This window comes from Wyeomyia smithii, chromosome 3 (genome assembly GCF_029784165.1).
Source record: "Wyeomyia smithii strain HCP4-BCI-WySm-NY-G18 chromosome 3, ASM2978416v1, whole genome shotgun sequence".
Lineage (NCBI taxonomy): Eukaryota > Metazoa > Arthropoda > Insecta > Diptera > Culicidae > Wyeomyia > Wyeomyia smithii.
Genome location: NC_073696.1, coordinates 60,864,421 through 60,892,411, shown reverse-complemented (window position 1 = coordinate 60,892,411; position 27,991 = coordinate 60,864,421). Strand labels below are relative to the sequence as shown.

Sequence of the window (27,991 nt, the reverse complement as noted above, 5' to 3'; positions counted from 1 at the left end):
GTTTTGAGGGTTGAATATAGAACGCGTGATGTCTCGAATTATAGGGCTATCGCGTATTGGGCTGACGAACCGTAATCATTTTATTGTCATCTGGTGAGAAAAACAAAAGCGTAAATAAAATGCAATTATATTACAATGATGATTCCATTAAATATTTAAATACAAAAATAAAATAAAATAATATGCATTCACAAACAGTATAGCCGCTCTGTAAATAATATATATAACCTATCAGTAGGCCTAAAAGTGGCCAGTAATCTGCTTTGAGGAGCCTGTTCTACACAAAGCTTGTCTCTGAAAACAAAAAAATCTGTTTAGGCAGTTTGTGTACGTTTCTTCTTTTTCTGCTTCTTTGCATGGTTTTGTATGTATCAACAATCAATATCGAGGATATTCACATTTCGTTAGTGTCACTTGTGTGGGTTATTGTCCCATAGACATTACATATCAATCAGGTATTCGTAATGATAGTATTATAATAATTGTATTATAATTTTTGATATTATGTGAGCTAACTAGTAAATATGTATAAGTAACAAGTGGAGAAGTATTGCTCATCTTTACATTTTCGGTTCACTGTTGAGCACAACGTTCTTTTGATTTTCGTTTCTTATTGTCGGCTGAATTGTTTCTCCTGGTTCCCTGTATCGGCATATATGGTGGCACTGGACTAGATGATCCGGGATCAGAGAATTCGAGGATATCTGAAAAAGCAAGAAAATTTGTAGGTTAGCAAAATGCAACGTATCGTTTAAAATAAATTACCTACCAGGAGGCGAAGAGAGCGTTGACGCTGTCATTGAACTAGAATTTAGTGGGCTAGTACCTGAGGAGTTGTACGTCGGATCAATCCGGGCTGCTATGTTGTCGTCAGTATACTGACTTCTACCGGCAAAAAAGAAAAAAAGTCAGGACCATCAACTGTTTTAAGTCGTTAGTCTGAATATTACCTTGTAACACCAGCACGTGCGCCTCTGATGTCTAGATGATTTGGTCTTTTGGGACTTCGGCCTTCCTCTCTTTCGGCGACTGGAAGAACGTAAATGTCGTCTTCCTTGCGACCGTTTTCAACTAACCTTTGCACGTTTGCTGAGAGTTTGAAGTTCGGCGCAGATTTTTGGTGCCTGATCATATCTATCGGATTAGAGTAGCTGTCTTCATTTGGAGACAATTGCGCTTGTAAATAGTTATTCCCGGATCCAGATCCATGGGACGAAATGCTGCCCTGTGTTCGGTGCTGCGCTGAACCATGCTCAGGAGAATGGGTGGGAGCTCCGAAATATCGTTTGTTACTGCCACTAGCCGTATCGCTAGGTATTACAGTTGGACTATGAGATTGCTGCAGTACGTCTACTGGATTGGAGTAGGAATCTCCATCCGGATCACCAGCCACTGCTTCAAGGGAAGCAGGTTCCATATCACCTTGATGGGGAGATAAATTGCCTTCACCAACGGCACCGGGTTCTTGAGATTCAGAATCTTGCAGTTGCTGCTGCTGCTGTCGTTGCATTTCTTTCTTGAGGCGAGCCTTTTCACGAGCCCTTTTTGCCTTAGCCCTTTCACGTTCCTGGAGCATTTTTGCCAGCTCTTTGTCTTGAGCTTCCATGGCAACTCGTCGATCGATAACCTCTTGATCCAACTCATCCGCTTCTTGCTCTTGAAGTTTACGAGCTAGTTCCTAACGCGGGATTCATGATAAGGTGATACATTTTAGTAGTTACTCTTTAGAATTTGTTAACGATAATATAAATATAATCAATGATAACTGATATAGTTAGGTATGATTCGTGGGCAACTAATGTCGAATGTTAACAAACATTTTTAATTGCTTCATCTAGAAGTGTAAAAACCAGTAAAAATCTGAGTTAAATTGCTCCAGACTTTCTTATAAAGTGAGCAGATTTTTATCTGAGTGAGCTCGAATTTTTCGGATATCGAGCAGATTTTCTATTCATATTTAACCTGCTCACGCTGCACATTTTTATATAACCAAACCCAAGGTACTGGAATGTTTAGGATTTTTTTTGATAAAAAAAATAATTAATAAAAATACACCAATAAAATACACAACAACATCGATAAGTAGAAACAAATGGAGAATAAAAATTGAAATTCAACTGAAGAACGCGATCGTAGGTTTGAACGAGTCTGCCTCTAGTCATGATTTTCTAGATAGACACACGACACTAGACACGGACCCGCTCGAACCGGGAATCACAACGAAAGCTGGAAACGGAACGAACACAGGAAAACAAAAAAAACACCCGCTGAAAAACAGGCTTACCTCGTCCTTCAGTTCCTGTTCGAGTCGTTTATCGATCTCTTGGATTTCATCTGGCGGCAAACCCAAATCTTTGAGCGCTCGAATCCTGTCCGATTTCTCGTAGCTGCCACTCTTGGAATGCGCCGGCGACGGCTGGCTGTGCTGCGGAGCAGCTTGTTGCTGTATCTGCTGTTGGACATGGTGAGGATGGTGGTTTTGGTACAGGTGCGGATTTTGGTGGTGAACGTGTTGATGATGAGAGTGCGAACTATGACCAAGATTGCTGCCGCTGTTGTTCGAATATCGGGAGCTAGAGCTTGCTCCCATGTCCAGATTCGTCGGAAGGCCGATCTGGTTCAATTGAGGCGTGTGATTCGAGGGCAGAGGCTGAGCAAGCGCCTCTCCGATGTCATCATCGTCGTACACGTTATAGTTGACGGACGCTCGGGACGGTTTGCTGGTTGCTCCGCCGTAGGCACCGACCAAGGTGGGTGGGCTAACGATTTTTTCCGGGGAAATTTTGTTGAAAGCAGTTGAGTTGTTTCGAAAATCATCCTCGGTGGAAACATTGTTGTTGAACTTATTATAGGCACCATCGGATTTCGTGTTGTGGGATCGCATATTGTTAAACCGCTGGCCGTGACCGGTGAAGTCGTTGAGATTCGGAGCTGGCGGCAGTTGGTAGCTGAATTCACTTTCGTACGGTAGATCGTACCGCCTAATGCTGTCTACGATATCGACGGATGTCGAACCGCTTCGAGTGTTTGAGAAAGCTGGTTGCTTCTTCTCGGGCGTGTGTGAGTGTAGGTTAATGTTTGTATAACCTTCCTCATCTTGATCGTATCTGGTTTGATAGCTTGGCATGGGATTGTGAGCAATTTCCTGATATATGTTAGCGGAAGCGTTTCTGCCGTTCTGAAAACCGGGCTGTGGCGGTGGTCGTTTCGGTGAGTTCAGCTCTAGTGAGGCGTAATGCAGATCCGGTTGATCCATCGCGGATGTCATTTCCGGTGGTGAATGTGCGATGTATGGCGAAGCGTGGTGCAGCGACGGTGGTCTTACCGGCACTTGTTGTTGGGCAGGTTTGGGATGATTTCTCGGTGGCAGTGGGAAAGCGAGATCGGGTTCAACGGGCCGATGATGTTTTCGACCGCTAATTGCTACCTGTTCTTGAAGTCTCCGTGCCAACACTTCTCCTTTCTCCGCTTCAAGTCTACGCTTCAGTTCGGTCTCGCGTCTCAGCTGGTCTGCGATGTCACGTGCAACTTTGGCGTCCATCTCTTCTCTGCAACAAGAGAAGTTGATTAGAAGTTTGGCACAGATTTCGTGCACACACAAACTTACTGCTCATTGATCATCTGATGATACAGTGCGGCCTGACGTTCGGCGTCTTCCTTCTCCCGGATTTGCTCCGACAGAGCAGTTGGAAAGTCTTGGCGCACGATTTGGTTCCGGTGCTTGTTCCCTTTGTAGTGCTCGGAGACTGATCGAGAAGAGAGAGAGAAAAACAACGTTAGACTGTATAACAATAATAAGTAAGGAATTATTTTAACTTACTTTCTTTGTTCTGGAGTTGGTACGCTAAGGCACTATCTTCTCGGACCAGCCATTCTTTGCACACTGAAATCGAAGAAATAATAGAAATAAAATAACAGTACATCGGGCATGTTATACAAGTATACAAGTGATAATAGTTCGAATTGAACGACATGTTATTTCATCCACTCATAGCGAATTCCACCTTGACCCGGTTCAATATAAGAAATGTTGGCTTTTCATCGAATTTTATTAAATGTTATTATAAATTAGTAAAACCAATTAGGATGATTTCTAACTGTCCTTAAAAATGTTCGAGTATTACTGTTTTTATACGTTGTAGATATTGTGGTAACAAATAGGTACTTTATTGCTCGATAAAATGTTCAAATATTCTTGGACGAGGTGAAAAGAGCTTGCAGAGTGCTGAAGAACCTCAAAGCAGCTAGAAAGGATGGCTTACCGGCTGAAGTTTTCAGAGCCGGGAGTGAGCGACTGTATAGTGTAAAATTAGATCCACTTTATATTCGGTCGCAGTTTTCTATTTACTGTGGCGCCTCTAGTGACGATTACGAGAAATCAATGACAACGCAGTGATGAGAAAGGTTTTTTTACATAGTCGTGAAGGTTTCATCAAATTCGAGTCAGTGGATCAAAAGTTCTCAGCGAAGAAACGTAAAAGACTTGAGAAAATTTTGCAATCTGACGTGGTCAGGTGCAAAAATTGCGAAGTGTCTCAAATTCCCCAAATCAACTGTAAACAGCGTGTTGGAACGATTCAAGGGAATTTTAATGCTGGATCGCGCTGATCACAGCAACCGCAGAAGTGGAACGATTGACAAGCAGCTACGAGTGAAAGTCTGCAGAGCAGTTCGGAAGAACCCTGGTATCACCCTGCGAGATTTGGCTAATAAGTTCTCGGCACCGTACAGCGCTGTTCGACGAATCTGTCGGCGTTAAGGCCTGCGGTCGTTCCACGCTTGCAAGCACCCCAACAATACCATCAAGCAAAATCTCGTTACAAAACGCCGCGCTAGGATGCTGTATGAGAAAGTCTTGACCAAATTCCACGGCTGCATTTTGATGGACGATGAGACATATATAAAAAAGGATGTTGCGTAGCTCCCAGGACAAAAAATCTATATGTCCAAGCGCAAGGGTGATGTCGCCAAGCGGGTTAAATTCGTATTTGCTGGCAAGTCCGTTCGGAAGCTGATGATGTGGCAGGGGATCTCCCGCTGTAACAAAAAAAAAGGTTTTCAACACCGGATCAACCATAAACGGCCAGGAACCTACAAGGAACAATGCCTCCAGAAGCGGATTTTGTCGTTCATCCAATCACATGATGGTCCGATGAAATTCCAGCCTGACTTGGTCAGCTGCCACTACAGCGGGGATGTTATGGATTGGTACAAGGATATAAAATAGCCCAGATTTTTGTCAAATTGAAAAATGTTGGGCGATAATCAAGAGTAAGTTGAAAAAAAAAGTGGCAAAACGATATAAAATACTATTGATTTACATAGATGGTGGAAGAAAATAGCGGATCGAATTGACAGTTTTACTGTGCAGAATATGATGGGTGGTACAAAACGAAAAGTGCGTGAATTCATCCAAAACTTAGACGAATACATTTTTCTGTATTTATCTTTTAAAGGTCAATGAATTTGCTGCTCAATGATATCTAAAGATTTTTTATGGGTTTTTTGACAAATATATGACCCATTTTGTGCTTTGGAACTTTGGATAAAGAAACTGAATTGAAACTCTCATCTAGACAACGTTATCATTAAGGGTACAAATACCCTATGGGTTTGCAGCAGAGGTGTGGGAAAAACAAGAAATGAGGTCTAAGACTCAAAACTGTCCACTGGATTCAATCGGCAATTGTTCGTCCGAAAATCTCATACGCCTCACTCATGTGGTGGCCTAAAATTACCGAGCTCAAGCAAAGCTTGGTAAACTGCAGAGGCTTGCCTGTATATCAATAACTAAAGGCAATGAAAAATACCTGAAGCTGTTAACAAAGTTGATCCGTTACACCCTCCCGTTCTTGTCACGCTCAGCTGTCCACCACTAGTTGGATATAACGAGGCACCTGATGATAACGAGTTTTACTTTTTCGTTCGTTTGAATTCGTTCCTCGACCCAGGCCAAAGCTCAAGCCACCCTGGTCAAATTTACGGCTTCGTCGTCTCAAACGTAAGAGATCCACTGCGAAGAAATATTCTCGTTTTCGAGATGCCTTAACTAAACGAGAGTTTGCTAGAACTAGTCGTCAATTCAGAACGTATAATCCTTTACTACGTATTTCCTTTACTCGAGATACGTGAGGCAAAAGCGATATGATCTTAAACAAAATCCTAAACGTTTTTGGTCATTCGTTAACGAGAAACGCAAGGACTGGACTTCCTGCTCAAATGGTACTTCACGATAAATCTGCCAGTAATACTAAAGACATCTGTAATCTTTTTGCTCAGCAGTTTGCTAGTGTTTTCGCTACCAGTGATGTACAAAATGTGCTCAAATTCGTTCCTGCAAACGTAAGTGATATAAACTTAACTAGTTTCTCACAAAATGAAGTTGTAGGGGCTCTGAAGCAGTTAAAATCATCAGTGACCCCCGGACCGGATGGTATATCTTCAATCAAAATTGCGCATCTGCTCTTTTAAAACCATTACAGTTAATTATCAACCAGTTGCTTCATCAGGAACCATTTCCTGAATGCTGGAAAAGGTCCTATGTTTTTCCTGTGTTCAAGAAAGGAAACAAAAGTGATGTTTCAAACTATCGGGGGATTACATACATCGCGTTGTGCTGGGTCAAAACTGTTTGAGATTTTGATCGTTGGCTCGTTGCAAAGAAGTGTTACGCAATACATTTCAACGGATCAGCATGGCTTTTTTCCTGGTCGCTCAATTAGTACAAATCTAGATGAATTCAGTTCTTTTTGTCTGCAAAATATGGGAAATGGAGCACAAGTCGATACGGTGTATACTGACATTAAGGCAGCGTTTGACCGCGTTGATCACAATATACTGTTAGCCAAATTAATTGGTGCTTCTACTACCTTCGTCCGGTGGTTGAAATCGTTCCTTGAAACCCGCTATTTATCTGTAAAACTAGGGAACGCAGAATCCTGCGGGTTCCGGAGTACTTCAGGCGTACATCAAGGTAGTAATGTTAAACCTTTACTGTTCCCACTGTATTACAACGATGTCTGCTTGGCACTTCCTCCAGGATGTAAAACCGTGTACGCTGATGACCTCAAAATCTTCTTCGTAGTTCACTCAGTTACTGATTGTATTGAATTACAAAAATTGATTGACATATTCTATAGATGGTGTGTTTGTAACCGTCTCAGTATCAGCGTTGCCAAGTGTTCCGTGAAAAGCTTAGAAAATCATCTAGAAGGCTTTTCAACAAGGCCAAAACGACCGGTAACTGGACAGAGTACAAAAGCTGTCTAACAGAATACAATCGAGAGATTCGTAAATCAAAGAGAAGGGATTGGAAGCTTACATGTGAGTAAGTTGAAAACTTGCCTGTTGTAGCTAGACTCCATAAAGCCCTCTCTAAAGATCACACTAATGGACTTAGCCGCTTAAAAAATGAAAACGGTCAGTTCACAACAGATTCTCAGGAAACGCTTAGTATCATGATGGATACACAGTTCCCAGGCTCGACTCAATTGACTTCTGAAAACGCACAGGACTTCTGTATAGCGCATCCTAGCTCAATTCATGACGAGGTTAAAGCTCAAGAATTAGCCAGTGTAATATTCACGACGTCAAGAGTTGAATGGGCAGTGGATTCCTTAAAGCCCTTTGAATCGCCAGGGCCAGATGGGATATATCCAGTGCTTTTACAAAAAAGCAAAGATATTATAGTACCCTCTCCGGTAAAGAAGTTCAGGGCTAGCATGATACTAAGCTACATTGCTAGTAAATGGCGAGAAGTCCGCGTCATATTTATTCCTTAGGCTGGAAAACGTGACAGGACAAGTCCCAAAGCATACAGACCAATCAGTCTAACTTCTGTCATATTGAAAATGATGGAAAAAATCATCAATCTACATATCAAACTATCATATTTGAACAGTAGACCATTGAGCAAATTCTAGTTTGCCTACCAAGCTGGTAAATCAACTGAAACAGCACATCACACGTTGGTTTCAAAACTAGAGAAGTCTTTTGACGCTAAGGAAATCTCACTGGCAGCTTTTCTTGATATTGAGGGAGCATTTGACAACGCTTCCTATGAATCTATAAAGAAAGCTATGTTAATTCGGGGGTTTGACATGTGCATCTCGAACTGGATACTTGCTATGTTAGATAATCGGTTAATCACAGCCAATTTAGGAAGATCAACTTTAACGACAAAACCAACAAGAGGTTGCCCGCAAGGAGGGGTTTTATCTCCTTTATTGTGGTCTCTTGTAGTCGATGATCTTCTTAACAACTTAACAAACCTAGGATACGAAGTCATCGGCTTCGCTGATGACATTGCTATTTTAGTTAGGGGTAAATGCGGGTCTATCATTACTGATAGAATGCAATCCGCCCTAAACTACACACTTAAATGGTGCAAGCTGGAAGGACTAAAGTCAATCCTTCTAAAACAGTCATAATCCCATTTACAAGAAAGAAAAAATATAATATTGCAACTCTTAAGTTGGGAGAAACACAGTTGGTGCTATCCAAGCGAACTAAGTACCTAGGTGTAATGCTCGACTATAAGCTCAACTGGAACGACCATTTAGAGTATGCAATCTCAAAGGCAAACAACGCTCTTTGGGCTTGCAGCAATACATTTGGCAAAAAGTGGGGACTCAAGCCGAGGATGATCCACTGGATATACTCAGCAATATTGAGACCCAGAGTAACATATGCTTCGCTAGTGTGGTGGCCCAAAACTACACAAATATCAGCTCAGAAGGAGCTAGATAAACTACAACGTCTGGCATGCTTATCAACAACAGGAGCAATGGCCAGTGCATCATCCAAAGCTTTAGAAGCACTTTTATATCTTCTACCCTTGCATCAATATGTACAACTTGAAGCCGAAAAAGGTGCTCTTAGGCTCAAACGTGTTAAAATTTTTCAGGAAGGGGATTTGAAGGGACCTTTACAAATCCTTAAGAATTTCCAACTGAACACCTTAATAACCATGAATGAAGATTAGATGGACTCTAGGACTAACTTCAGTGTTCCTTTCAAAGTGATTGAATCCAACCGCAGCGAATGGGAAAAAGGAGGTCCTAAAGTTCATCCAGGATCAGTCATTTTTTATACAGATGGCTCTAAAATGGGCGAATCTACTGGCGCTGGGGTCACTGGACCAGGAATCAATGTATCAATTCCAATGGGACAGTGGCCCACTGTTTTTCAAGCTGAAAATGCTATTTTAACATGCACAAATATTTGCTTAGCTAGGAAATATAAGTATGCCAATATCCAATATTAAAAGCATACACATGTCAGTCGAAGTTGATATGGGATTGTATTCAATCCCTACGACAACTAACTGCAACAAACGTTGTTAATCTATACTGGGTGCCTGGTCACTGTCGTATAGAAGGAAATGAAAAAGCCGATCTCTTAGCAAGAATTGGTTCTTCAACTGCATTCATCGGGCCGGAGCCATTCTGTGGGGTGTCTTCATCCTGTATGAAATCTGAGCTCAGAGGCTGGGAATCAATGATGATTGATGCCAACTGGAGGGCTTACTCCAAAGCAAGACTATCTAAACTATTCATTACGCCATGCAATAGAATCACACGGAACCTACTCAGTATGAATAAAGCTGATCTGAGTACGTTAACTGGCCTACTGACTGGACACTGTCCGAGTAGGTATCACCTTAAAAAAATAGGTAAACTGACAGATGACTTATGTCGTTTCTGTAATTCTGAAGTAGAAACCTCGGAACACTTACTATGCCAATGCAGCGCATTGATTCAGCGAAGACTACGTATTCTTGGAAAAGGTGTCCTTACGCCTAACGAGATATGGGCTGCTGAACTAACAAAGGTAAGGAAGTTCATCAAAGAAGCCATACCTTCTTGGGGTGAAATGCAAAGTCTGGGGGCGGCTATCACTGATACCCATAGTGATGGAACGAACTGACAGTGCATATAAAGTAACGCGGAGTATACCACAATATATCTAACTAATGGTAGCAGTGGTCCTAGGCTCCTACAAGGAAAAAAAAAGTGTTCCGTAATCAGCTGCAACCAAAGACAACCCCCTATCGAATACAACTACTCCATTAACGGTCAAGATATTGAGCGAGTTACGGTTGTAAAAGATCTTGGTGTTCTGCTGGATACCGAACTCAGATTCCACGATCATTACAGCAGTATCATATCCAAACCGAGCAAGAACCTGGGATTTATAATGAAAACTGCTAATAAGTTCCGTACTGCTTACGAGTATTGTACTATACACTTGTACGCTCTATCCTTGAAACAGTGGCAGTTGTTTGGAGTCCTTATTCTGGGCTCTGAACTGCACGAATCGAATAGGTACAGAGAAGGTTCATCAGATATGCACTTCAAGGTCTCCCTTGGACAGATTCTCTGAAGCTTCCTCCATATATAGATAGGTGCAGGTTGCTGGATATGGATACATCAGAGAAAAGAAGAGATGACATGCGTGCTGTATTTGTTGGAAAGGTGCTTTGTGGATCAATATATGCGCCATGGATTCTAGCCAATATCAACGTTACCGCGCCCTCCACAATTTTTCGGACAACTAACTTTCTCAGAATCTCTTTCCATCGGACTGCATATAGTCAGAACGAACCAATTACTGCTATGTGTAAAATATTTAATTCCGTATTCCATTTGATCGACCTCAATACTAGCTGTGAAACGTTTAAATGTCGATTGCGTAACCGAAGCTTTTTTTAATTTGTTAGTTTTTAGGTTTTATTTTTTCATGTAAAAAAAAAGTAAACCATTAGCTGCTTCAGAAGCCCTTGTCTATATGCTACCCTTACACATTTTTGTAAAGCAACAGGCTGCAAAAAGTGCTCTCCAAGTAGAACGTTTTAACAATAGTTTAAATGGTGACCTGATAGGACACTTGAGGATCCTTAAGAAATTAAGATTGAGCTCCGATGTTGAAACAACAGAAGATTGCATGACAGCGAAGACAAACTATGACATTCTCTTCAAAGTAATTAAATCAACCCGGTATGAATGGGAGTCAGGAGGGCCGAGTCTGCATTCAAGTTCCATTGTGTTTTACACTGATGGGTCTAAAATATGTGAGAATACAGGAGCCTAGGTCTTTGGTCCTGGAATCAGTAGAGCTATATCAATGTGTTTATTGTATCTCACACTTCAGCTCAGTACCGAATTACGAGTAGTTGTGGTAGTGAAGAGTCTGCTTACTGGGGATGTTACGGATATCCGTATCCGCATCCGCATCCGCGTCATACCATGCGGATATTGAAAAAAAAATTCTTTGGTGTATTTACTGCTCGCTTAAATAACTTTTGCACTGGGAAGGACTATGGGCATGTGAAATAAGCAAAACAAAAAACACAAAGGATGCTACGGATATTCGCATCCACATCCGCGAATGCGGAACATCCGCATTTACATCTGCATCCGTAATCACAAATCCGCATCCGCATCCGCACCTGCAGATGTCTGAAAAATCACATCCGTAACATCCCTGGTGCTTACGGCCAAACGAGATTTAGTCACATTAAGAGACATCCGGTTGACTAAGTTCCAAACAACTCCAGTTGTTGTTGTAAAAAAGAAGCTTTAGCGTGATCCTTTATGACTAGGAATAGCTAGATGTTATCAGCATACGACAGTTTGAAGCATTTGAGAGTACAGTTTACGTCATTCATATCGAGTAGGAAAGAGAAGGGACCGAGATGGCTACCACTGACATGTTTCGACCGATAAGCTAAGAACGCAGCCAGGTCGACAAGCTATACGTCAAACTTCGCTAGTGCTTTTTCGTGGTTCATCTTGTCAAAAGCTGCGGAGAAATCGGTATAGATAGCGTCTATATGATGTCCTTTTTCCATTTCACTTCTTTTTGTGTACAAAAAAAATATAAGAGTATTTCCAGCAAGTGGAAAAAAGCCTAATGATAACGACAGAACGAATACAGTTGTTAGCGGTGTAGCGAGCGGGCCAAGGCAACGTTTCAAGATTTGCGATGGAATTTCGCTAGTGATGAACACTTGTAGACTAGAAGAGGACACTCTAGATACATTGTTAGCGGCAGTAACGATATCTTCAGTACTAAGGTTTTCACTTGAAAATACGCTGCTGAGCTGCGAACGAAAAAGGCTCGCGATACCAGGGATTAAATCCGCTTCGTTTGTACCGTTGGTCATACACGAAGGCAATCCAAAAACCTTTCTTCGTTCGTTCACATGATAACAGAAGTTTTTCGGGTTGGACTTAAGGCGTTGCTGAAGACGGCCAAGATGAGATGTAGTTCACCAGATTATACCCGATGTATGATAGAGTCAACTGTAGCAACTCTCCTCAACTCCGCACATAAAATCCTGACCCGTATACTGTTCCATAGACTGAAGTTTTAGTTGATTTGTGGGATTGGTGCACTGGTATTTTAGGGAGTAGAATCCTGCGATCAATCCTCGACTCGAGGAAGACCCCGCATGATTCTGCTCTGTCGACAAAGATGCCCGAACAGCGAGTTTGAGAAGCGACTAGCGAGCAGTAGCCCAATACCGAGTTTTAGAGGTGTGTTCTGTATTCTGTTTAGGATAGGTCACCATAGAAGTATGTAAGGCTAGTTAGACCTGCATCGTACCTCGAGATCAGGTGGGAGATTTATGATTGAACGATTGAAGCAATAAAGTATTATTTTCTTATAGTACAGTCAAAAAGTACTGAAACGGATGGTTGGTATGGGTTGTACAAGTCACCAGTAAAACGTAAAGCAACCCACGGTACACAAAATCAATCTCGAATGAAACAATCGGTATGGATAAAAGTAATAAAAACTGTCTAACGATTAATAACTGGAACTGTCTAATAAACTGTTTCACCAGTACGAAGATGTTATCCGACTGAAAAACTGCAAATTTGCGCAGACTTCCAGAGGTTTGCGGGGCACAGCTAGGCAAAACTAAATATGAACTCGTTGATTTGAGATATTTTTTATACCGCTCAAGAGTAGTAAAAATACAGCATATGGTGCACTAGACTGGGACACGGTTATAGGGGAAAAAAGTGAAGGTGTTATTTTATCGCTCCAATGCACTTCTCGTGTTTCGTGTGGGTCGTATAACAACTGTGTTAATTTTAAAATCGATCGATTTCCATAGGATTTTATAAGGAGAAATATACTCTTTCAAAGCTTGTTCTCCAAAGATTGACTCTTAAAAATATATTGATACATGAAATTTGTACAAAATTTTTCTAGGAAAAACTCTTCTGAAGACTGTAATGATGCGCTATGATGCTTGTAGAAAAAGTTATTTACCTCGAACTGATTGACTACACAGTGCAAAAAATTGACTTTTTTTTCTGGTTGGGCTTCTATATATAATTTTTTAGTGCATTTTTACGCAAAACTTAATTTCCCCGAGTTTGAACATATTTCAACTTAAGGGGCAGCAATGGCGCCATTTTGAATTTTTGAGAAACAAGAAATGTTTGATGTTTTTTCGAAGCCATTTTGTTTTAAGACCAAATATCAAAATTCTAAGAGTTTGTCCACATATTAGCATTTTTCTACCCATCTTTAAAAAAACAGATCTTAAATCGGACAAAAACTGAGCTCAAAACGGTGATTCTACGAAACCGGTTTTGGCATAGTTTTAGTATATTTCACAAAGCAAAATAATATCGAGTATATCTGAGCATTAATGGTCCTGCGCTAATATCTAAAAGTGGTAGTCAAATTATGTCTTATATTGAGTAAAAAAGTCTCAGAAATCGAATGGCAGGTGTCTGATCTACGTAAAATGTCAGCAGATAAACCTATTTTTGTATTGTAAAGGAATTGGGGCAAAATCGACATTTTGCTGACATTTTACGTAGATCAGACACCTGCCATTCGATTTCTGAGACTTTTTTACTCAAAATAAGATACAATTTTAATACCACTTGATGATATTAGCGCATTACCATAATTGCTCAGACATACCCGATATTATTTTTCTCTGTGAAATATTCTAAAACTATGCCAAAACCGGTTTCGTAGAATCACCGTTTTGAGCTCAGTTTTTGTCCGATTTAAGATCTATTTTTTTTAAAAGATGGATAGAAAGATGCTAATATGTGGACAGACTCTTAGATTTTTGATATTTGGTCTTAAAACAAAATGGCGTCGAAAAAACATCAAAAATTTACGGTTTCTCAAAAATTCAAAATGGCGCCATTGTTGCCCCTTAAGTTGAAATATGTTCAAACTCCGGGAAATTTATTTTCGCATCAAACTTCATCAAAAAATCATACATAGAAGCCAAGGCAAAAAATTGTTGCACTGTGCTATCGAACGGCTCAACATTAAATTTTTGTTGACGTTTGTATCAGACAAAATGGATAAAAATTGCCGGTTCACCATTAGTACCTTTACCCGCACTGACGAAACTACCCATGCAGCATCAGGCACAGTAAGCCACTTCTCTGACACGTAGCCTGTGTTTTTGTATAAGCGAGAATGAAATGTAATGTTACACTGCTGTGTTTCACACTGCTTTAAACAGCGACATCGATAGATTAGACAACACTGAACGAGAATGAAGAGCACATCAGATGTCTTCCCTTTGCGGCCATTGTTGTTGAGGTACTGTCAAACTATCCAGCTTTCCACGAGCGGTAATGGCGGATGGATTTGACATTTGATGTAGGTTGTCAAACTACTAGTTCATTGATTATTTCCATTGAACTAAAACTATTTAGATGGATTTGACATATAATTGAGGTTGTCATACTACTAGTTCAATGGATTTTTCCATGGAACTAGTGTTTTTAAATGTCAAATCCATCCAACTAGTGCTAGTTCAATGGAAATATCCAATGAACAATAGTTTGACAACCTACATCAAACTTGACGTTCCATCCGCCATTACCGCTCGTGGAAAGCTGGATAGGTAATGAGATTACGGTGTCAGTGAGGTGCAGTAACCCATGAGTTCGCAGAAAAAAATTGACAGTTCTATCAGACGAAATCTAACCTTGATGGTGACATTAGTGAAGCTACTCCGTCCAGAAGTATGCGCGTTCAAAGAACGGCACCCTGCCGCGTCGAAAACTGACATCGTGCGGCATTTTGTGGACACCGGATATGTCCGTTCCAGCATCTACAACATCCACAATCAGAGCATCGAAAGAAACCCCGTTTTCGAACGGCCGACAGCCCTGAGCGTCAAGAAGATCCAAAGGATGCTAAAGAGGAAGACTGTGGGGAAGCTGGTCGAGTCGATTTTCCCGACGAATCGTAACGTGGCGGTGGTGATGGACGACGAGACCTATCTCACCCTGGAAGGGGATGTCAAAGCCGCTCTTCTTTCGCTCCGGACTGACCGTGAACTGGGAAATTTTTAGGGAAACTAAGTGCCTGCCGGAAGTTGCGTCGTTCATCAAGAAATACCATAAGGGCGTAGAAACGGTGTTCTGGCCGGATCTGACTTTGACCCACTCGAAGCGATCGTTGATACAGATGGAGCGGCTGAATATCGATAAGGTAAGTCAGTGAGTCCTCCAGCTGCGTACCATTGAGAATTTCTGGGCAAACCGGAAGCGTAAGATCTACTCCAATAATTTTGTCGCGAAAACTGAGGAGGATTTGATGAAAAATATGAAGAAAGAACTCCTACATGCATGTTTTCATCTGCATGGCAAATGTTCCAGTTGACTGCCGGAAAGCCGCGCCCAAAAGCGTAGATTTTTTTGCAAGTAAGCTAATATATTTACCTTCCGTGGGAATTTAACTAACTCAATTATCTGTCTTAGTTTTTTATCACAAAGTTTTCAATGCAAACGTTAGCAATACTACACCAGCTGTAGCGTTCGTCAGGTGTAACAACAAAAGCAACATGAGAATTAAATATGATGATTAGTAAAAACTGCAACTTTCTTAGTAGACAATACATCAATAAAAATAAATTCCAATATGGTGTAAAAACAATCTTTTTCAAGTTCCAGTGTTTTCCATCACAGCTGTACAGTTGGTACACGCGAAATGTGATAAGAAAATTCCGCCTTAAATTCAACCCTTCAACATAGAGAGGAGCAAGATGACTCCATCGAAATTGAAGCTAACAGCACCCATCGCAACCACTATCCCAAAACATTTCTCATACTCTATAAATCGGATCGCGCATGCAAATATTTCCCGTTCGGCGCGACCTGGCGGTTTCCATTTTCGTAACAAGCTTGTCAGCCGGTTAAAAAATACGATTAATGCACCGTTTGCAGCAACAGTAACTCAAACCATATGCGTCTGTTTTTCTTTCCCCTAGTTCCTCACGGCCAACTGCATTGCACTTAACCGCTCCAGGAAGAGCCACGCCATCCATCCATCGTTAAGTCACTCTCGTTTTTCACTGCGCGTGAACTGTAGGTATGCGACTACGCTAGCAGTTTGGCGAGACGCGCAATGTCTCCGTCGTCTGTTTTGGTGATGCATCGGGAATCGGGACAGGGCAGGAAAGTAGCGAACGAGGCGGCAATGAACTTATGAAAGTCATAACAGCATAAGATCGCAATTCGAACGCTCCGCTCACACGCTTTTGTGTCGGTCTTTGGCTTTGACGGGGTCGGTTTAGCGTGTATGTATTCCGAAGATAGCTTATGTCAGGTTACGGAATAGACGACTTTTCCTAGTTTGTTTCGTGGTATAATTTGGAATGTTTTTTTTTAAGTTCAAGTTGGATGAACTCAATCAACCGCGGCAGCAAAAAATATCAAATACTAAGCAGCTATAAATAGCATTGTCATGTGTGGATGGATTCTAAAACTGTTGCGTAATTAAAACAAATAATTGCCTTTCACGCAAGAAACGATCGTTGGTAAACCAGTTATAAATTATATTACGTACACTTCGCAGCGCTAGTTTGCACAATGATTGCATAAATTTATCAACACTTGTTGAAGACCGTCATGTCGTTCACCACTCAGCTGAACGTGAATGTTTCTGCTGATCAGTATCAGCTTACATCAAAAGCTCACATTTCGAGCCTCCCAAATGGTCGTAAAATATAGACAACTATTCCCCAATTGAAATTCCGATGCTTCACCCCCGAATCGATTGTCTGAGCAGTTTCTTTTTTTTTCTCCGAAATCTGCAAACGTAACCCCGCCTCGAAAAGCAAAAAAAAACTATTCACACAGCACAGTACAATCTACCTTGCTTGTTTGCATCTCTTCGATATTAATTTTACTTTCATCTTTTCGGTTGTTTGCCATACCAGTAAAATTATACCCTTTCACAGTTCCACCAGACTTGAGCGGACGCTTTTCTGAGCGAGAAGATAAATAAAACATATAACGGGTTCACACCATTGCATTTGTATCCGATGCGATGGGAAAAACAGTTGCGCTGGGCTTAGGGCTTTGGTTGGGAAAACTCTTGATCAATTTGTCTTCTTCAATGCAGTATTTTTATTGCTGTTAAATTGAGGCAAGAGGACAGCCCAAAAGTTAGACAAATGACAATTACCACCACCCTTGTATCCGTAGAAAAAAAACACAAAGTTGATCCAGGTAACGGCTTTATAATTGGTATAAAAACCACATGCTTAGTTGGATGCGAGAGGAAAATGCGAAATATATATAAATTTTGGCAGAAAAAATTCCAATTTTGTTTTGACATTCGTAAATATTTAGCTCCACTCACATTAGTGTTTATAAGCCCCATTGTGCAATCGTATATTAGCTACCAATTTTCAGGGCTAACACAAATTATATGATTGGAAAAAAGTCTTTTTATATATGTTTATCATTGAACCAATCGGTAGAAAACATTCCAGTTATCTTAAACAAAATACTGATAGACTGCGATGGAAAGTGTGTCTCGTTAGTTCCACACTGAATTACAACTTGAGCAAATTGGCACGTTATTCCCACAAGTTCTAGCTATCGCTCGACGTTCGCAGTGCAACGTTTCGCTCTCATCAGCAGTGTTAGCAGTGAAGCGGTGAATTTCCTTCAATTAAAAAAGCAACAAGAATTGAATCGAATTGAGCTTGCGCATTTTGAGGGGCAAACGAGAGCAGTAGCAAATATAAAAAAAAACTACAAACAATCAGCTGCGGCAATAGCACACCGCGCGCAGCCATACTCTTACCACTTACCACTTTCAGTGCGCCAAACTTGTATTGGTAGAAGACATGGCAGCAAGTGAATACGAATCACGCTTTCTCGGCCCGAAACAGAAGATCAAATGGAAAACCAAATTATGACTTCCGATCGCACGATACCGTTTAAAGAGCTTGTTAGCGAAAAATAATTCGTTGCATATCTATTATTAGTATTATTATTATTATTATAATGATTAAGACACAAAAAACCAAACCAGCAATTGTTTTCCTATCATTTTAATCATCGACCAAATTCGGAAAGCACGAGCAGTCGTCAGCCATCATTTGCCTTTGTCTCAGCCATAGAGTAATGTGGCGCAAAAGTTCGCATCTAACAGTTTTTCGGTTTAGTTATCAAGTTTAGTTTAGAATCGCTTTAGACCTAGTAATGAACAATGAATTTTTTGTTCTCTAAGCTGTGTGCTCAATGACACCTCAATGAAATTTAGTTTTTCATCCTAAAATCTTATTCGAGTATCTCTAGTGTTCGCTGCTCACAGCTTATATTTGTATAGCACAGTGGTTCTTAACCGAGGGTCCGCGCCCGGTAAGGGTGCGGCAAGCCTCATCTAGGGGGACCGCGAAGGTCTTGGTAAATTTGACAGGTGATTATCTTTTTTTCACCTATGTGAGAGCGGATTTTCAACTTTTCTGCATATAAGAACCACGACGTGACACGAAATAGACTTTCCGGATAATATGAGACTAACAAACACAGCCTCGTTATACAAAACTTGTCTCTGAAATTATTTTAGAGGGCCGCAAAGCTCTTTATGCTTCGTAAGGAGGCCGCGGAGCTCTTTGTGTTAAGCAAAGGGAGCCGCGAAACCAAAAAGGTTGGGAACCACTGGTCTAGCAGTTCCTGCACGTGAGTATCTCAATATAATATTACGGGTTTTTACTAACCACATTCACATATACAAAAGTAAATATACACTGAGGTCGCTTTTCAGGCGGTTTTTTACGCGGGTTGCGGAATTTACGCAGTTTTTTACGCGGCTTCCGGAATTCACGCGGTTTTCTTTTACGCGGCACGTATCCCCCGCGTTTAAAGCGATTCTAGTGTACTTCGTAAAATTACGGATATTGTACACCTCTTTCACTCTATGACATTTCTCTTTATGTTTATATTATTTTATTGTGTGTCACTATTTGTGCCTGATTTTTTTTGCAGGAAGTGTAGCTTCAAGGTTTTCATATAAACAAAACTGCCACGGACTGTCAGCGTATTTTTTCTGATGTTAATGAAAAACATTCTACAGTAACCCCGATTATAGAAACCATTTCTGCCTGCGGAGTCTTTACACTAATGAAAATTACTCCTAAATTTTCTGGTTGATGTCGGTAGACTCCCATAAGCTGATACCTAATTGTTGTCGTATTGAAAAGTTAGCGAGAGAAGATAAGGAGAAACTTGAATCGAACCAAAAGACACTAAAAAACCTAAATTAATCCACCTAGCGGTCAGACCCAGCCTTTCTCATTCAAACTTTTATTTGTAAAAATAGATTTACATGAACGCTTCAATCCAATAAATGTAGTCCGGTCTGTCAGTCTGTTTGATCCATATAGGCTCGAAAACTACCGAACCGATCGACGTGAAAATTTGTATGAAGGGGTTTTTGGTCCCGATAAAGGTTCCTATGATAGTTTGAGACCCCTCCCTCTTCTGGAAAGGAGGGGTCCAATACAAATGATACATACATTTCTGCACAACTCAAGAACAAACCAAGCAAATGAAACCGATTTCCGTCTAACATGAGTATCTCCGGATCCAGAATGATACACAGCAGCTGAAATCGACCATAGACCACATTTTGGATTCTAGGTTGGCGACTTCCGATTCCTGGGAAACAGCGGATCGAATTACACCCACGGTGCTCCCACAGACCGTCATTATAAAATAAAATGCACCAGAGAATCTGAGTACACCATTCGATTCGTTATGACGTCCAGAATCTCTGGTCAAAATTTCAAAATCATCGTACGGTACATTTTTGAGTAATGTCCTTTTGAAGGTCGTAAAGTACAAAAAAGTTATATAAAAACGACGAAATACTTATTATAAAGCACGTCTTTACCCACCATTTTATGAAATAACTTTCAAAATAGTTTCTACACATTCCATGGGTTATATTTCAAGACATTAACAATTGGTGAAAAGATTTATTTGAAAATCCCACAGTGCACAGTGGTCTAAACTCGGAAAATCGTGATCATCTAGATTTCACTGTGAAAAATTGATTTTATGTACTCAACGTCTTTAGCAAAATGATTCCATAGAATAAGGCCTTACTTCTGGCATTTTTAGTTTGTTGTCATTTCGATAAAATCAATCATTTCCAACGATTTGTCTTTTGACTTTGATCATATCCTATGGCCGATTCGTCGTGCATTTGCAGACTTTAAGCACATCGCAAGGAATCAATGAATTTGGAACGTTCAAATAGTACGATACCACATTTAAATTATGTTGAGACCACATATATCAATCAAAGTAGGTATAGTTTTAAATATCCTTTGAATTTCTTTTCTTTCCATAACTTTTGAGCCGCATATCAAACTGTTATGAAGTTTGTTATATGTAAGTTTGAGAGATGACTCGTTCGTATGACACTAGTTATGTTCAAATAAGTCATCTAATCTTTGAAATGATAGACTTTAGTTGTTTTATTAACAATTTAATACATAACGGTAGCTTGAGTTCAATTATAATCAAATGAAATGGGAACGTATAGAGCAGCCAAACTTTGAAACCATGTGTTCAATCATAATTCATCAGTTAACCCTTAACTAGCCCGCTCATCTGATAATAATATTGATCAAATCAGTTGTGTAGTTTCTGAGATAATGAAGCTTCGTGATTTTCACATTTTGGTTCTTTACAGACGAAGTTACAGTCCGGTTACAGTAAAATTCAATAGGGTGTTATGAGGCAGCTAGACTTATTAGTTGACACTAATCTTGTGGAAATCGGGTCAGCCATCTCTGAGAAAAGTGAGTGAGTTCAAGTAGTCTTCGGAATATGTTCCTTTTCATAGCTGGATTTCACATTTTTAAACATACCAGGCAAAGTAATAGTCTGATTGCAAAACAAATCAAAAGGGTCTTATGGGGCAACTAGACCTTCCATTTGAAACTGATTTTATGAAAATCGGTCCAGCCATCTCTGAGAAACATGAGTGAGATTAAGTAGTCTTCAAAACACGTTTCTTGTCATAACTTTTGAACCACAAGTTCAATCTTTATGAAATTCATAAGTTAACGGTATTTTAGGTAGCCCGTTCATTTGAAATCAATTTTTCTTTTTTCTTTTTTTTATATTTCATGATTTTTACATTTTGATACATAACCTCTAAACCAAAAATCCGATTACAATGAAATTTAATAGGGTCTCATGGGACAACGAGACCTTTCATTTGCAATTAATTTCATGGGAATCGGTCCAGTCATCTCTGAGAAAAGTGAGTGAGAATAAAAACCTGCACATACACACACACATACACACACACACACACACACACACACACACACACACACACACACACATACAGAAAATGCTCAGCTCGTCGAGCTGAGTTGAGTGATATATGCCATTCGGCCCTTTGGAGCACTTTTATTCAATTTCATTTCAGTTTCATTCAATTTCAACATTAGCAATCTATCAAATTTGTATTTACTACTAGCTGACCCGCTCATTCTTTCTTTATTTTAATAGTTTCAAACATTTTCCATTGATTCTACATGCGTCCAAAGATTGACCCTACGATTTGTTTATAGTCTGCAAGTGCATGAAGAATCGGATATTGGATACGTTCAAACTCATTTTTGGCTTCTGTGCATCATTTTGATTCCGGAAATATTCATACTGGGATGTATTTGGACACTTTCAGATGTTTTCCAGACAGCGGAAATCATGGATTTCAGAATGGCATGTGGAGTCCATTTCTAGCATCTGGGCATTATTCTGATTCCGAAAATACCGATATTAGCTGATAAGGTGTTTGGCCATTTTCAGCTGTTTTTTAAAAACCAGAAGTTTTCATATTGGATTCAAAAGTAGTGTCTGTAGTCGATATACGGCTGCTCCCGATCATTTCAGACTGATTCCCGTTAAGTTGGTTGAAAAACTATATATTTGCATGGGAGACCCCTCCCCTCCCTTCCAAACTATGGAGGGTTGTCAAAACATCATAAACACATTTTTTGCCCTCAAAAACTTCCACAGTAAAATTTGGTTCCATTTGCTTCATTAGTTTCCGAGTTATACAGAAACTAGAAAAAAGGGGGATGTGGAGCGTCCATGAAAATATTTTTTTGCCGCTAAAATCTCCACATGCCGAATTTGGTTCTATTTGTCTGATTGGTTCTCGAATGTGCAAGAATTTTAGTTTCATTTTTATGGACCCCTCCCTTCCAGAGAAGTTTAAAAGCTAATTCCCCCAAAAACATCCACACGCCAAATTTGGTCCATTCGTTTGATTAGTTCTCGAGTTATGCAGAAGTTTGTGTTTCATTTTTTTCTTCCAGAGAAAAGAAGGGTGTCAATACCAATTTCAAAGATTATTACCCGTGAAAACATTCGCTTTCCAAACTTGGTTTTATTTGATTGATTAGTTCTTGAGTTATGCAGGAGTTTGTGTGCCATTCGTATGGGCCCCTTTCTTCTAGAGGAGGAAAGGGTGTCAAACTACCACAAAAATAATTTTTGCTCCTGAAAATATCCACACGCCAAATTTGGTTTTATTTGCTTCATTATTTCTTGAGTTGTGCAGAAATTTGTTTCATTTCTATGGAATCCTGTGGAAGGAAGGGGTCACAAGAAACATTCCTGGTCTAAAAAACCCCTACTTACAAATTTTCACGTCGATCGGTTCCAGGGTGGCGAAAAAGTTTTTTAAATCACATTCCCTGATTTTCCTTAATATTCCCTGAAATATAACAATAATTTCCCTGATATTTTCCAGCATTCGGCACAAAAAAGGACAACGTAGATTAACGCAACTCTGAAATCCCAGTGAGAAAAATATTCAACTGGATATGAAACCGAACCGTAGTGGTCCCGAATTAGCCTTTTATGCTACAAAATCAGTTTTTTCGCTAGAGTGCTTTTAAAAAGAATCGCCTCTCGGTTAAAAATTTTTCCATGAATATTTCTCAGTTTTCCCTGATATTCCCTGATGTTCCAGGTTTTTCCAGGTTTTCGACACCCTGCGGTTCACTGCCGCTATTGGCATAACTGTTCTAGGTGAAATTTAGTGTATTCTTGTTTTTTTTTTTTTTTTGCGAGAATGGGTTCTTTTCGGCATGCTCTTCAAGAAAAGCCATTAAAATCGAGGTTGTGGGATTCAAACCTTACAATTTCAATAGCTATTCTTGAAGCGCATGCCAAAATAGACCCATTTCCGCAAAAACAAAAACACACCCAAATTTTACATAGGACTGTTATGCGAATAGCGGCAGCTCAGTAGTTTTTATATTTATATAAATCAGACAGACAGATAGGACTGCATGTTAAGATGTTTAGAAGAAGATAATTTTCAGCAATTGATGTTCTAAATCATGCCAAGATATGTGAGCCATGTATCGGTATATACTGGGAGTCAGTGACGTAGCCAGAAATTTCGTCAGAGGGAGAAGGGAGTTTCGATGAAATAAAAAGTGAATTTTGAGAGTATTGAAGAGAGAAGCAGGTTGAGAAACAGGGAGTAACCTAAATCAATTAGTATCATGTTACAAAACGGCATTAGAAAAACAGTAGTTTAGCGCATTCACGTCACACATCCTCAATCCGGGTTGCGTTGCAGTAGAGTAATGAGTGTGAGAGAATATTGAAGAGAGAAAATAGAAGAGAACAACTCTCCTAAGTTGTTGTGTTTTCCAGTTCAATCGTGCAGTCACAAAATTCTATTCCTACATACAGACATCTGATGCAACCATCTGTTGCATAGCCTGAAATAGTATATTTCCCCGATATTCCTTCGCCAAAATAAAGTGCTGATACTAGACACCTTGTTTTTTACAACGACCGCATGGCAGCAAAATGAGAAGGAAACAAAACAGATAGCAATAAAGTTTCAAAGCCAAGAAATAAAAAGCTAGAAAAGGATAGAGGGAAAGTCGCAAAAGAAAATTGTTCCTCTCCGGGGTTTCGGTAGCATTTGTTTAATGAAATCAATCTAGCAACAGAGTTTTTTTCCGGGCGGTCTTTATTTTCTCTGCACGTACGGAGAATTCGGTATTATAAATCCCTGGCGAAGGTCTTAAAGATTAACTTAGCCTTCGTAATCGGACATTCGGAAATCGTGCCTTGAAGCGGTTAAAGATTTACTTTTTTGGACGATGAAAAAAAAAACTTAACGTTTTTGATATCGAAAAACAAAGTTGGTGATTATTGAGAATAGGTTATGTTTCCATTTAATTATACTACAAAAACGACGTTTGTTAAAATTACTCAGTCAGCTCGGGAAGATCAGTATGAAAAAGTGACTTTGCCTCACAACAATGCCAGACATCATATTACAAAATTCATGAAAACTTTTTTGGAAACGGTGAAATGACAAGTTTTATATCCTCTAGACATCGCTCCGTGTATTTTCATTTGTTCTGATCCATGGAGCATGGCTTGTCAGAGCAAATTTGAAAATGAAGTGATAATAAACAATTCCGGTGTAATTATAAACAATTAAACACTGTAATCTTCCGGCCTCCATTGTTTTCCTGTTTTTCAAATAGGTGGATTGCAATCACCAAAACCATCAAAATTAATTAAAAACAGCTCGAAATACAACTCAGCACCACATACATAAGACATATGTAACACTGGCGTTTTTTTCCTAGTACACGTTGCCCCATAGTACTCCGTACTCCGTCCTGTCCAACTGCTCGACAAATAATGAACAAAATGAATTTTGTTTTTCTCGGCTTTATCGAGCCCCCAAGGAAATCTTATAGGGAACTGTCGAAAAGTTATTTACAAAATCAATGCAGCATTTTTCGAGTAGGAACGAGACAAATGCAGAGTTGCGCAAGTAAACTGCCTTCAAAAACTACTCAAACAAAGATCTTATTCAGAGTAAGGTACCATTCGAGTAGTTGGTAGTTTGTACCAACTTTTTTGTAAGATTTTTTCATGAGTGTTACGTATGTTTTATGTATGTGTCAGTACAGTACCACATACATGAGACTTACGTAACACTGGCGTTTTCTTCTTATACACGTTGCCCCATTGTACTCCGTACCCCGTCCTGTCCAACTGCTCGACGCATAATGAACAGCATGAATTCTCTTTTTCTTGGCTTTATCGAGCCCCAAATAAAATCCCAAAAGGAACTGTGAAAGAGTTCTTTACTAAATCAATGCAGAGTTTTTCGAATGGAAACGAGACAAATGCAGGGCTGTGCCTTCATAAACTATTCAAAGAGTGTTTTTTTTTTTTTCAGAGTATGGTACCATTGAAGCAGTTTTTGTAACAACTCTGTTTTGGAAGATTTTTTTCTGAGTGTTACGTATGTCTTATGTATGTGACATTACTTTGTACCACTTGAAATGAAATGAAATTATGTATGTTTTAATGTATGATTAAGCCTCCCCAGCTGGTCTCGAGGTACGATGCTGGCCTAACAAGCCAGTTGTCGTAGGTTCGAATCTTGACTCGGGAGAGACTGTTAGTGTCAGTAGGATCGTAGCGCTAGCCCCGCAATTGTCCTGTACACTTAACGGTTGGCTGCGAAGTCTGTGTATAGAAAACAGAAGGTCGAATTCCGATACGGAATGTAGCACCAAGGCTTTGCTTAATGTATGATTAACCAATCCCAGCAAATATTTCTGTTGAACAATATGTCAAATTGATACAGTATAGTCAGTTTTTTTTTTCTAAAATGTATGTTTTAACCAGACCAACTCAAACTTTTGCCCTGCATTACTCTAATTGCTCGCTGTTCATTGCAGACAGCCGCGAACTACCTACGTGGGGAAACTTGCAATGGAAGAAACCCCAACTTCGGTGTCGGTGCAGCGCACTATTCTCTGACTGATAGTCACTGATATACAGTTATTCACTTCACGTTTTCCGTCAGTAGAATGCGAAAGAACGTACATTAAAATACAAATACGCTAGCGCTCCTTATCGCTCCTCGAGCCAGGCAACGTGTTTGCCTGCTTCCGTACCAGGGTTACAGAGGGTGACTTTGATCTGTACACATGCCAATCTTGCAAAAATTAGTCTTCGAAAGCGTCTGAGTTTTTGTCTACTTAGTACGATAAACAATAAAAAAAAATTCAGACTTAACATTGTAAACTGTGTAACTAAGTAGCTGCACTGACTAAAATATCATTGAACGAAATGAAAACCCCCATCCTACGGTACTCACTATTTACGCCCCAAAGTTCATAGTAGGTGAATGCACATTGCGCGTGTATGTTTTACATGTAACTAAAGGCTCTGTTGTCGATAGAAGTGTCCTACTAACCTTCGGTGACACGGCCGCTTTTCGGGAACGTATCCGTCACTTTAATATCCGGCATCTCCGAGATGGAGAAGTGAGCCATTATTATTCCGGCTGGGTGGTGACTATTCTGTCTTCTGCCGACGACGCAGAGGGGCGCGTCCGATCCAATTTGACGTTTCACTAGCGATACGACGACGACGACGACGCAAAAGTGCACTTTTCACTTTCCCCGATGCCGGATAGCATTAGCCGATCCGCCAACAATCATCAGCGCTGGGTATTTTCGAATTTCAATCCAATTTTCAACGGAAGCTCAGTGTACACTCATTGTGATGGCATAATTGCCACTGCCTGTCGTTGTTCGACTTTTATTACGTTCTGCTTTACTGGAGCACGTCGTAAATAGAGTGAAAACCTTTGTGCTTACCCCGAACACTACTTTGCAAGTTTTTAACTCATGTTTCAGCACATTTCTCTGTTCTCTCACTCAGCTAAATTAAATATTTTCACTTCACGAAGGTCCGCTACCTTCCGTAACCGTGTGATACAACTTGAAAGCAAGCCGAGAAGACACAGCGGAAGCAATCAAACAAAACTCCAAACTTGTCCTCTGTTTTCTCCTCCAAATAAAGGCTATTTATGGCTCAACGTAGAACTAGAACGGTACACTGACTCAGTAATTGAGCTCCTGTCGGGAGCGACCGAGGATAGCTAGATTGTCCATAACCGTACGGTACGGCGTTCCGAAAGCAACAAAACAGCAAACGGCTGCAGCACTGAGCAGAGAGCGAGCACCTTGTACTGTGTACGTAACTGTAGCTCTGCTTCACTCGTGCGAGCAGAGCATGCACCCGATGGAAGGGAAACTGCTTACGCCAAGACCACGATGCGCGACAACGACCGACCGGCTAACAGATGCTTCGCAAGGGAAATCGGTTGAAAAAGAGAATGAGTGTACATACGAGTATAGAGTGTGGAGGCTGGCAGCATAAATGATGCTACCATGATCAGCCCATCGACAGCACGCTAGTTATGGTAATTTTCAACTTTTCCTAGCCCGGTGCAGAAACAAACATGGTGACGTTTTTTATGAGCGATCTCCAGAACTCACAGCGTAGGGCACGGATGTTCAATGCGAAACTCGTACTCGTAGAGCTTGAAACTGGATAGGAGCGAAACAAAAAAGCGCACATTGGCCAGCTTACATACCCACCGAATACGGTCGATGTATTTGGTACACCAGATGCCAGTTGTAGAAATTGTTGTATCAGCTTTGCACATTTTTTTCGAAAGGCGATCGGATAGGTGTCGAACTGTCGATACATCATTGCGGAAGGTTCCAAGTAGGGTATCAAATTGAATGGAATGCAGTTATCATTCATCGAGCTTGGTTTCTGACAGTTGATAGCCAACAAGTCCCAATATAAATAGC

At 40.3% G+C, this 27,991-nt stretch overlaps 1 protein-coding gene across 1 annotated transcript; it reads right to left on the bottom strand.

Moving 5' to 3' along the window:
• Positions 1–111: 111 nt before the first annotated feature.
• On the bottom strand, positions 112–27,335 carry LOC129733135 (uncharacterized). The gene is made up of 7 exons (XM_055694745.1): positions 26,581–27,335; positions 3,821–3,883; positions 3,608–3,746; positions 2,285–3,548; positions 951–1,678; positions 770–885; positions 112–704 (listed from the first exon to the last, which is right to left on the bottom strand). Exons 1-7 carry the CDS (start codon positions 26,657–26,659, stop codon positions 574–576), a joined length of 2,520 nt encoding a protein of 839 aa, XP_055550720.1. The 5' UTR covers positions 26,660–27,335; the 3' UTR covers positions 112–573.
• Positions 27,336–27,991: the final 656 nt, after the last annotated feature.

Excerpts from the sequence above, each read along its gene's own strand:
- LOC129733135 (XM_055694745.1), bottom strand. The coding sequence starts at position 26,659 with ATGGCTCACTTCTCCATCTCGGAGATGCCGGATATTAAAGTGACGGAT. Across the intron at positions 3,549-3,607 it reads CATCAGATGATCAATGAGCA|AGAAGAGATGGACGCCAAAG; the intron begins GTAAGTTTGTGT and ends CTCTTGTTGCAG. Across the intron at positions 1,679-2,284 it reads AACAGGAACTGAAGGACGAG|GAACTAGCTCGTAAACTTCA; the intron begins GTAAGCCTGTTT and ends ATCCCGCGTTAG.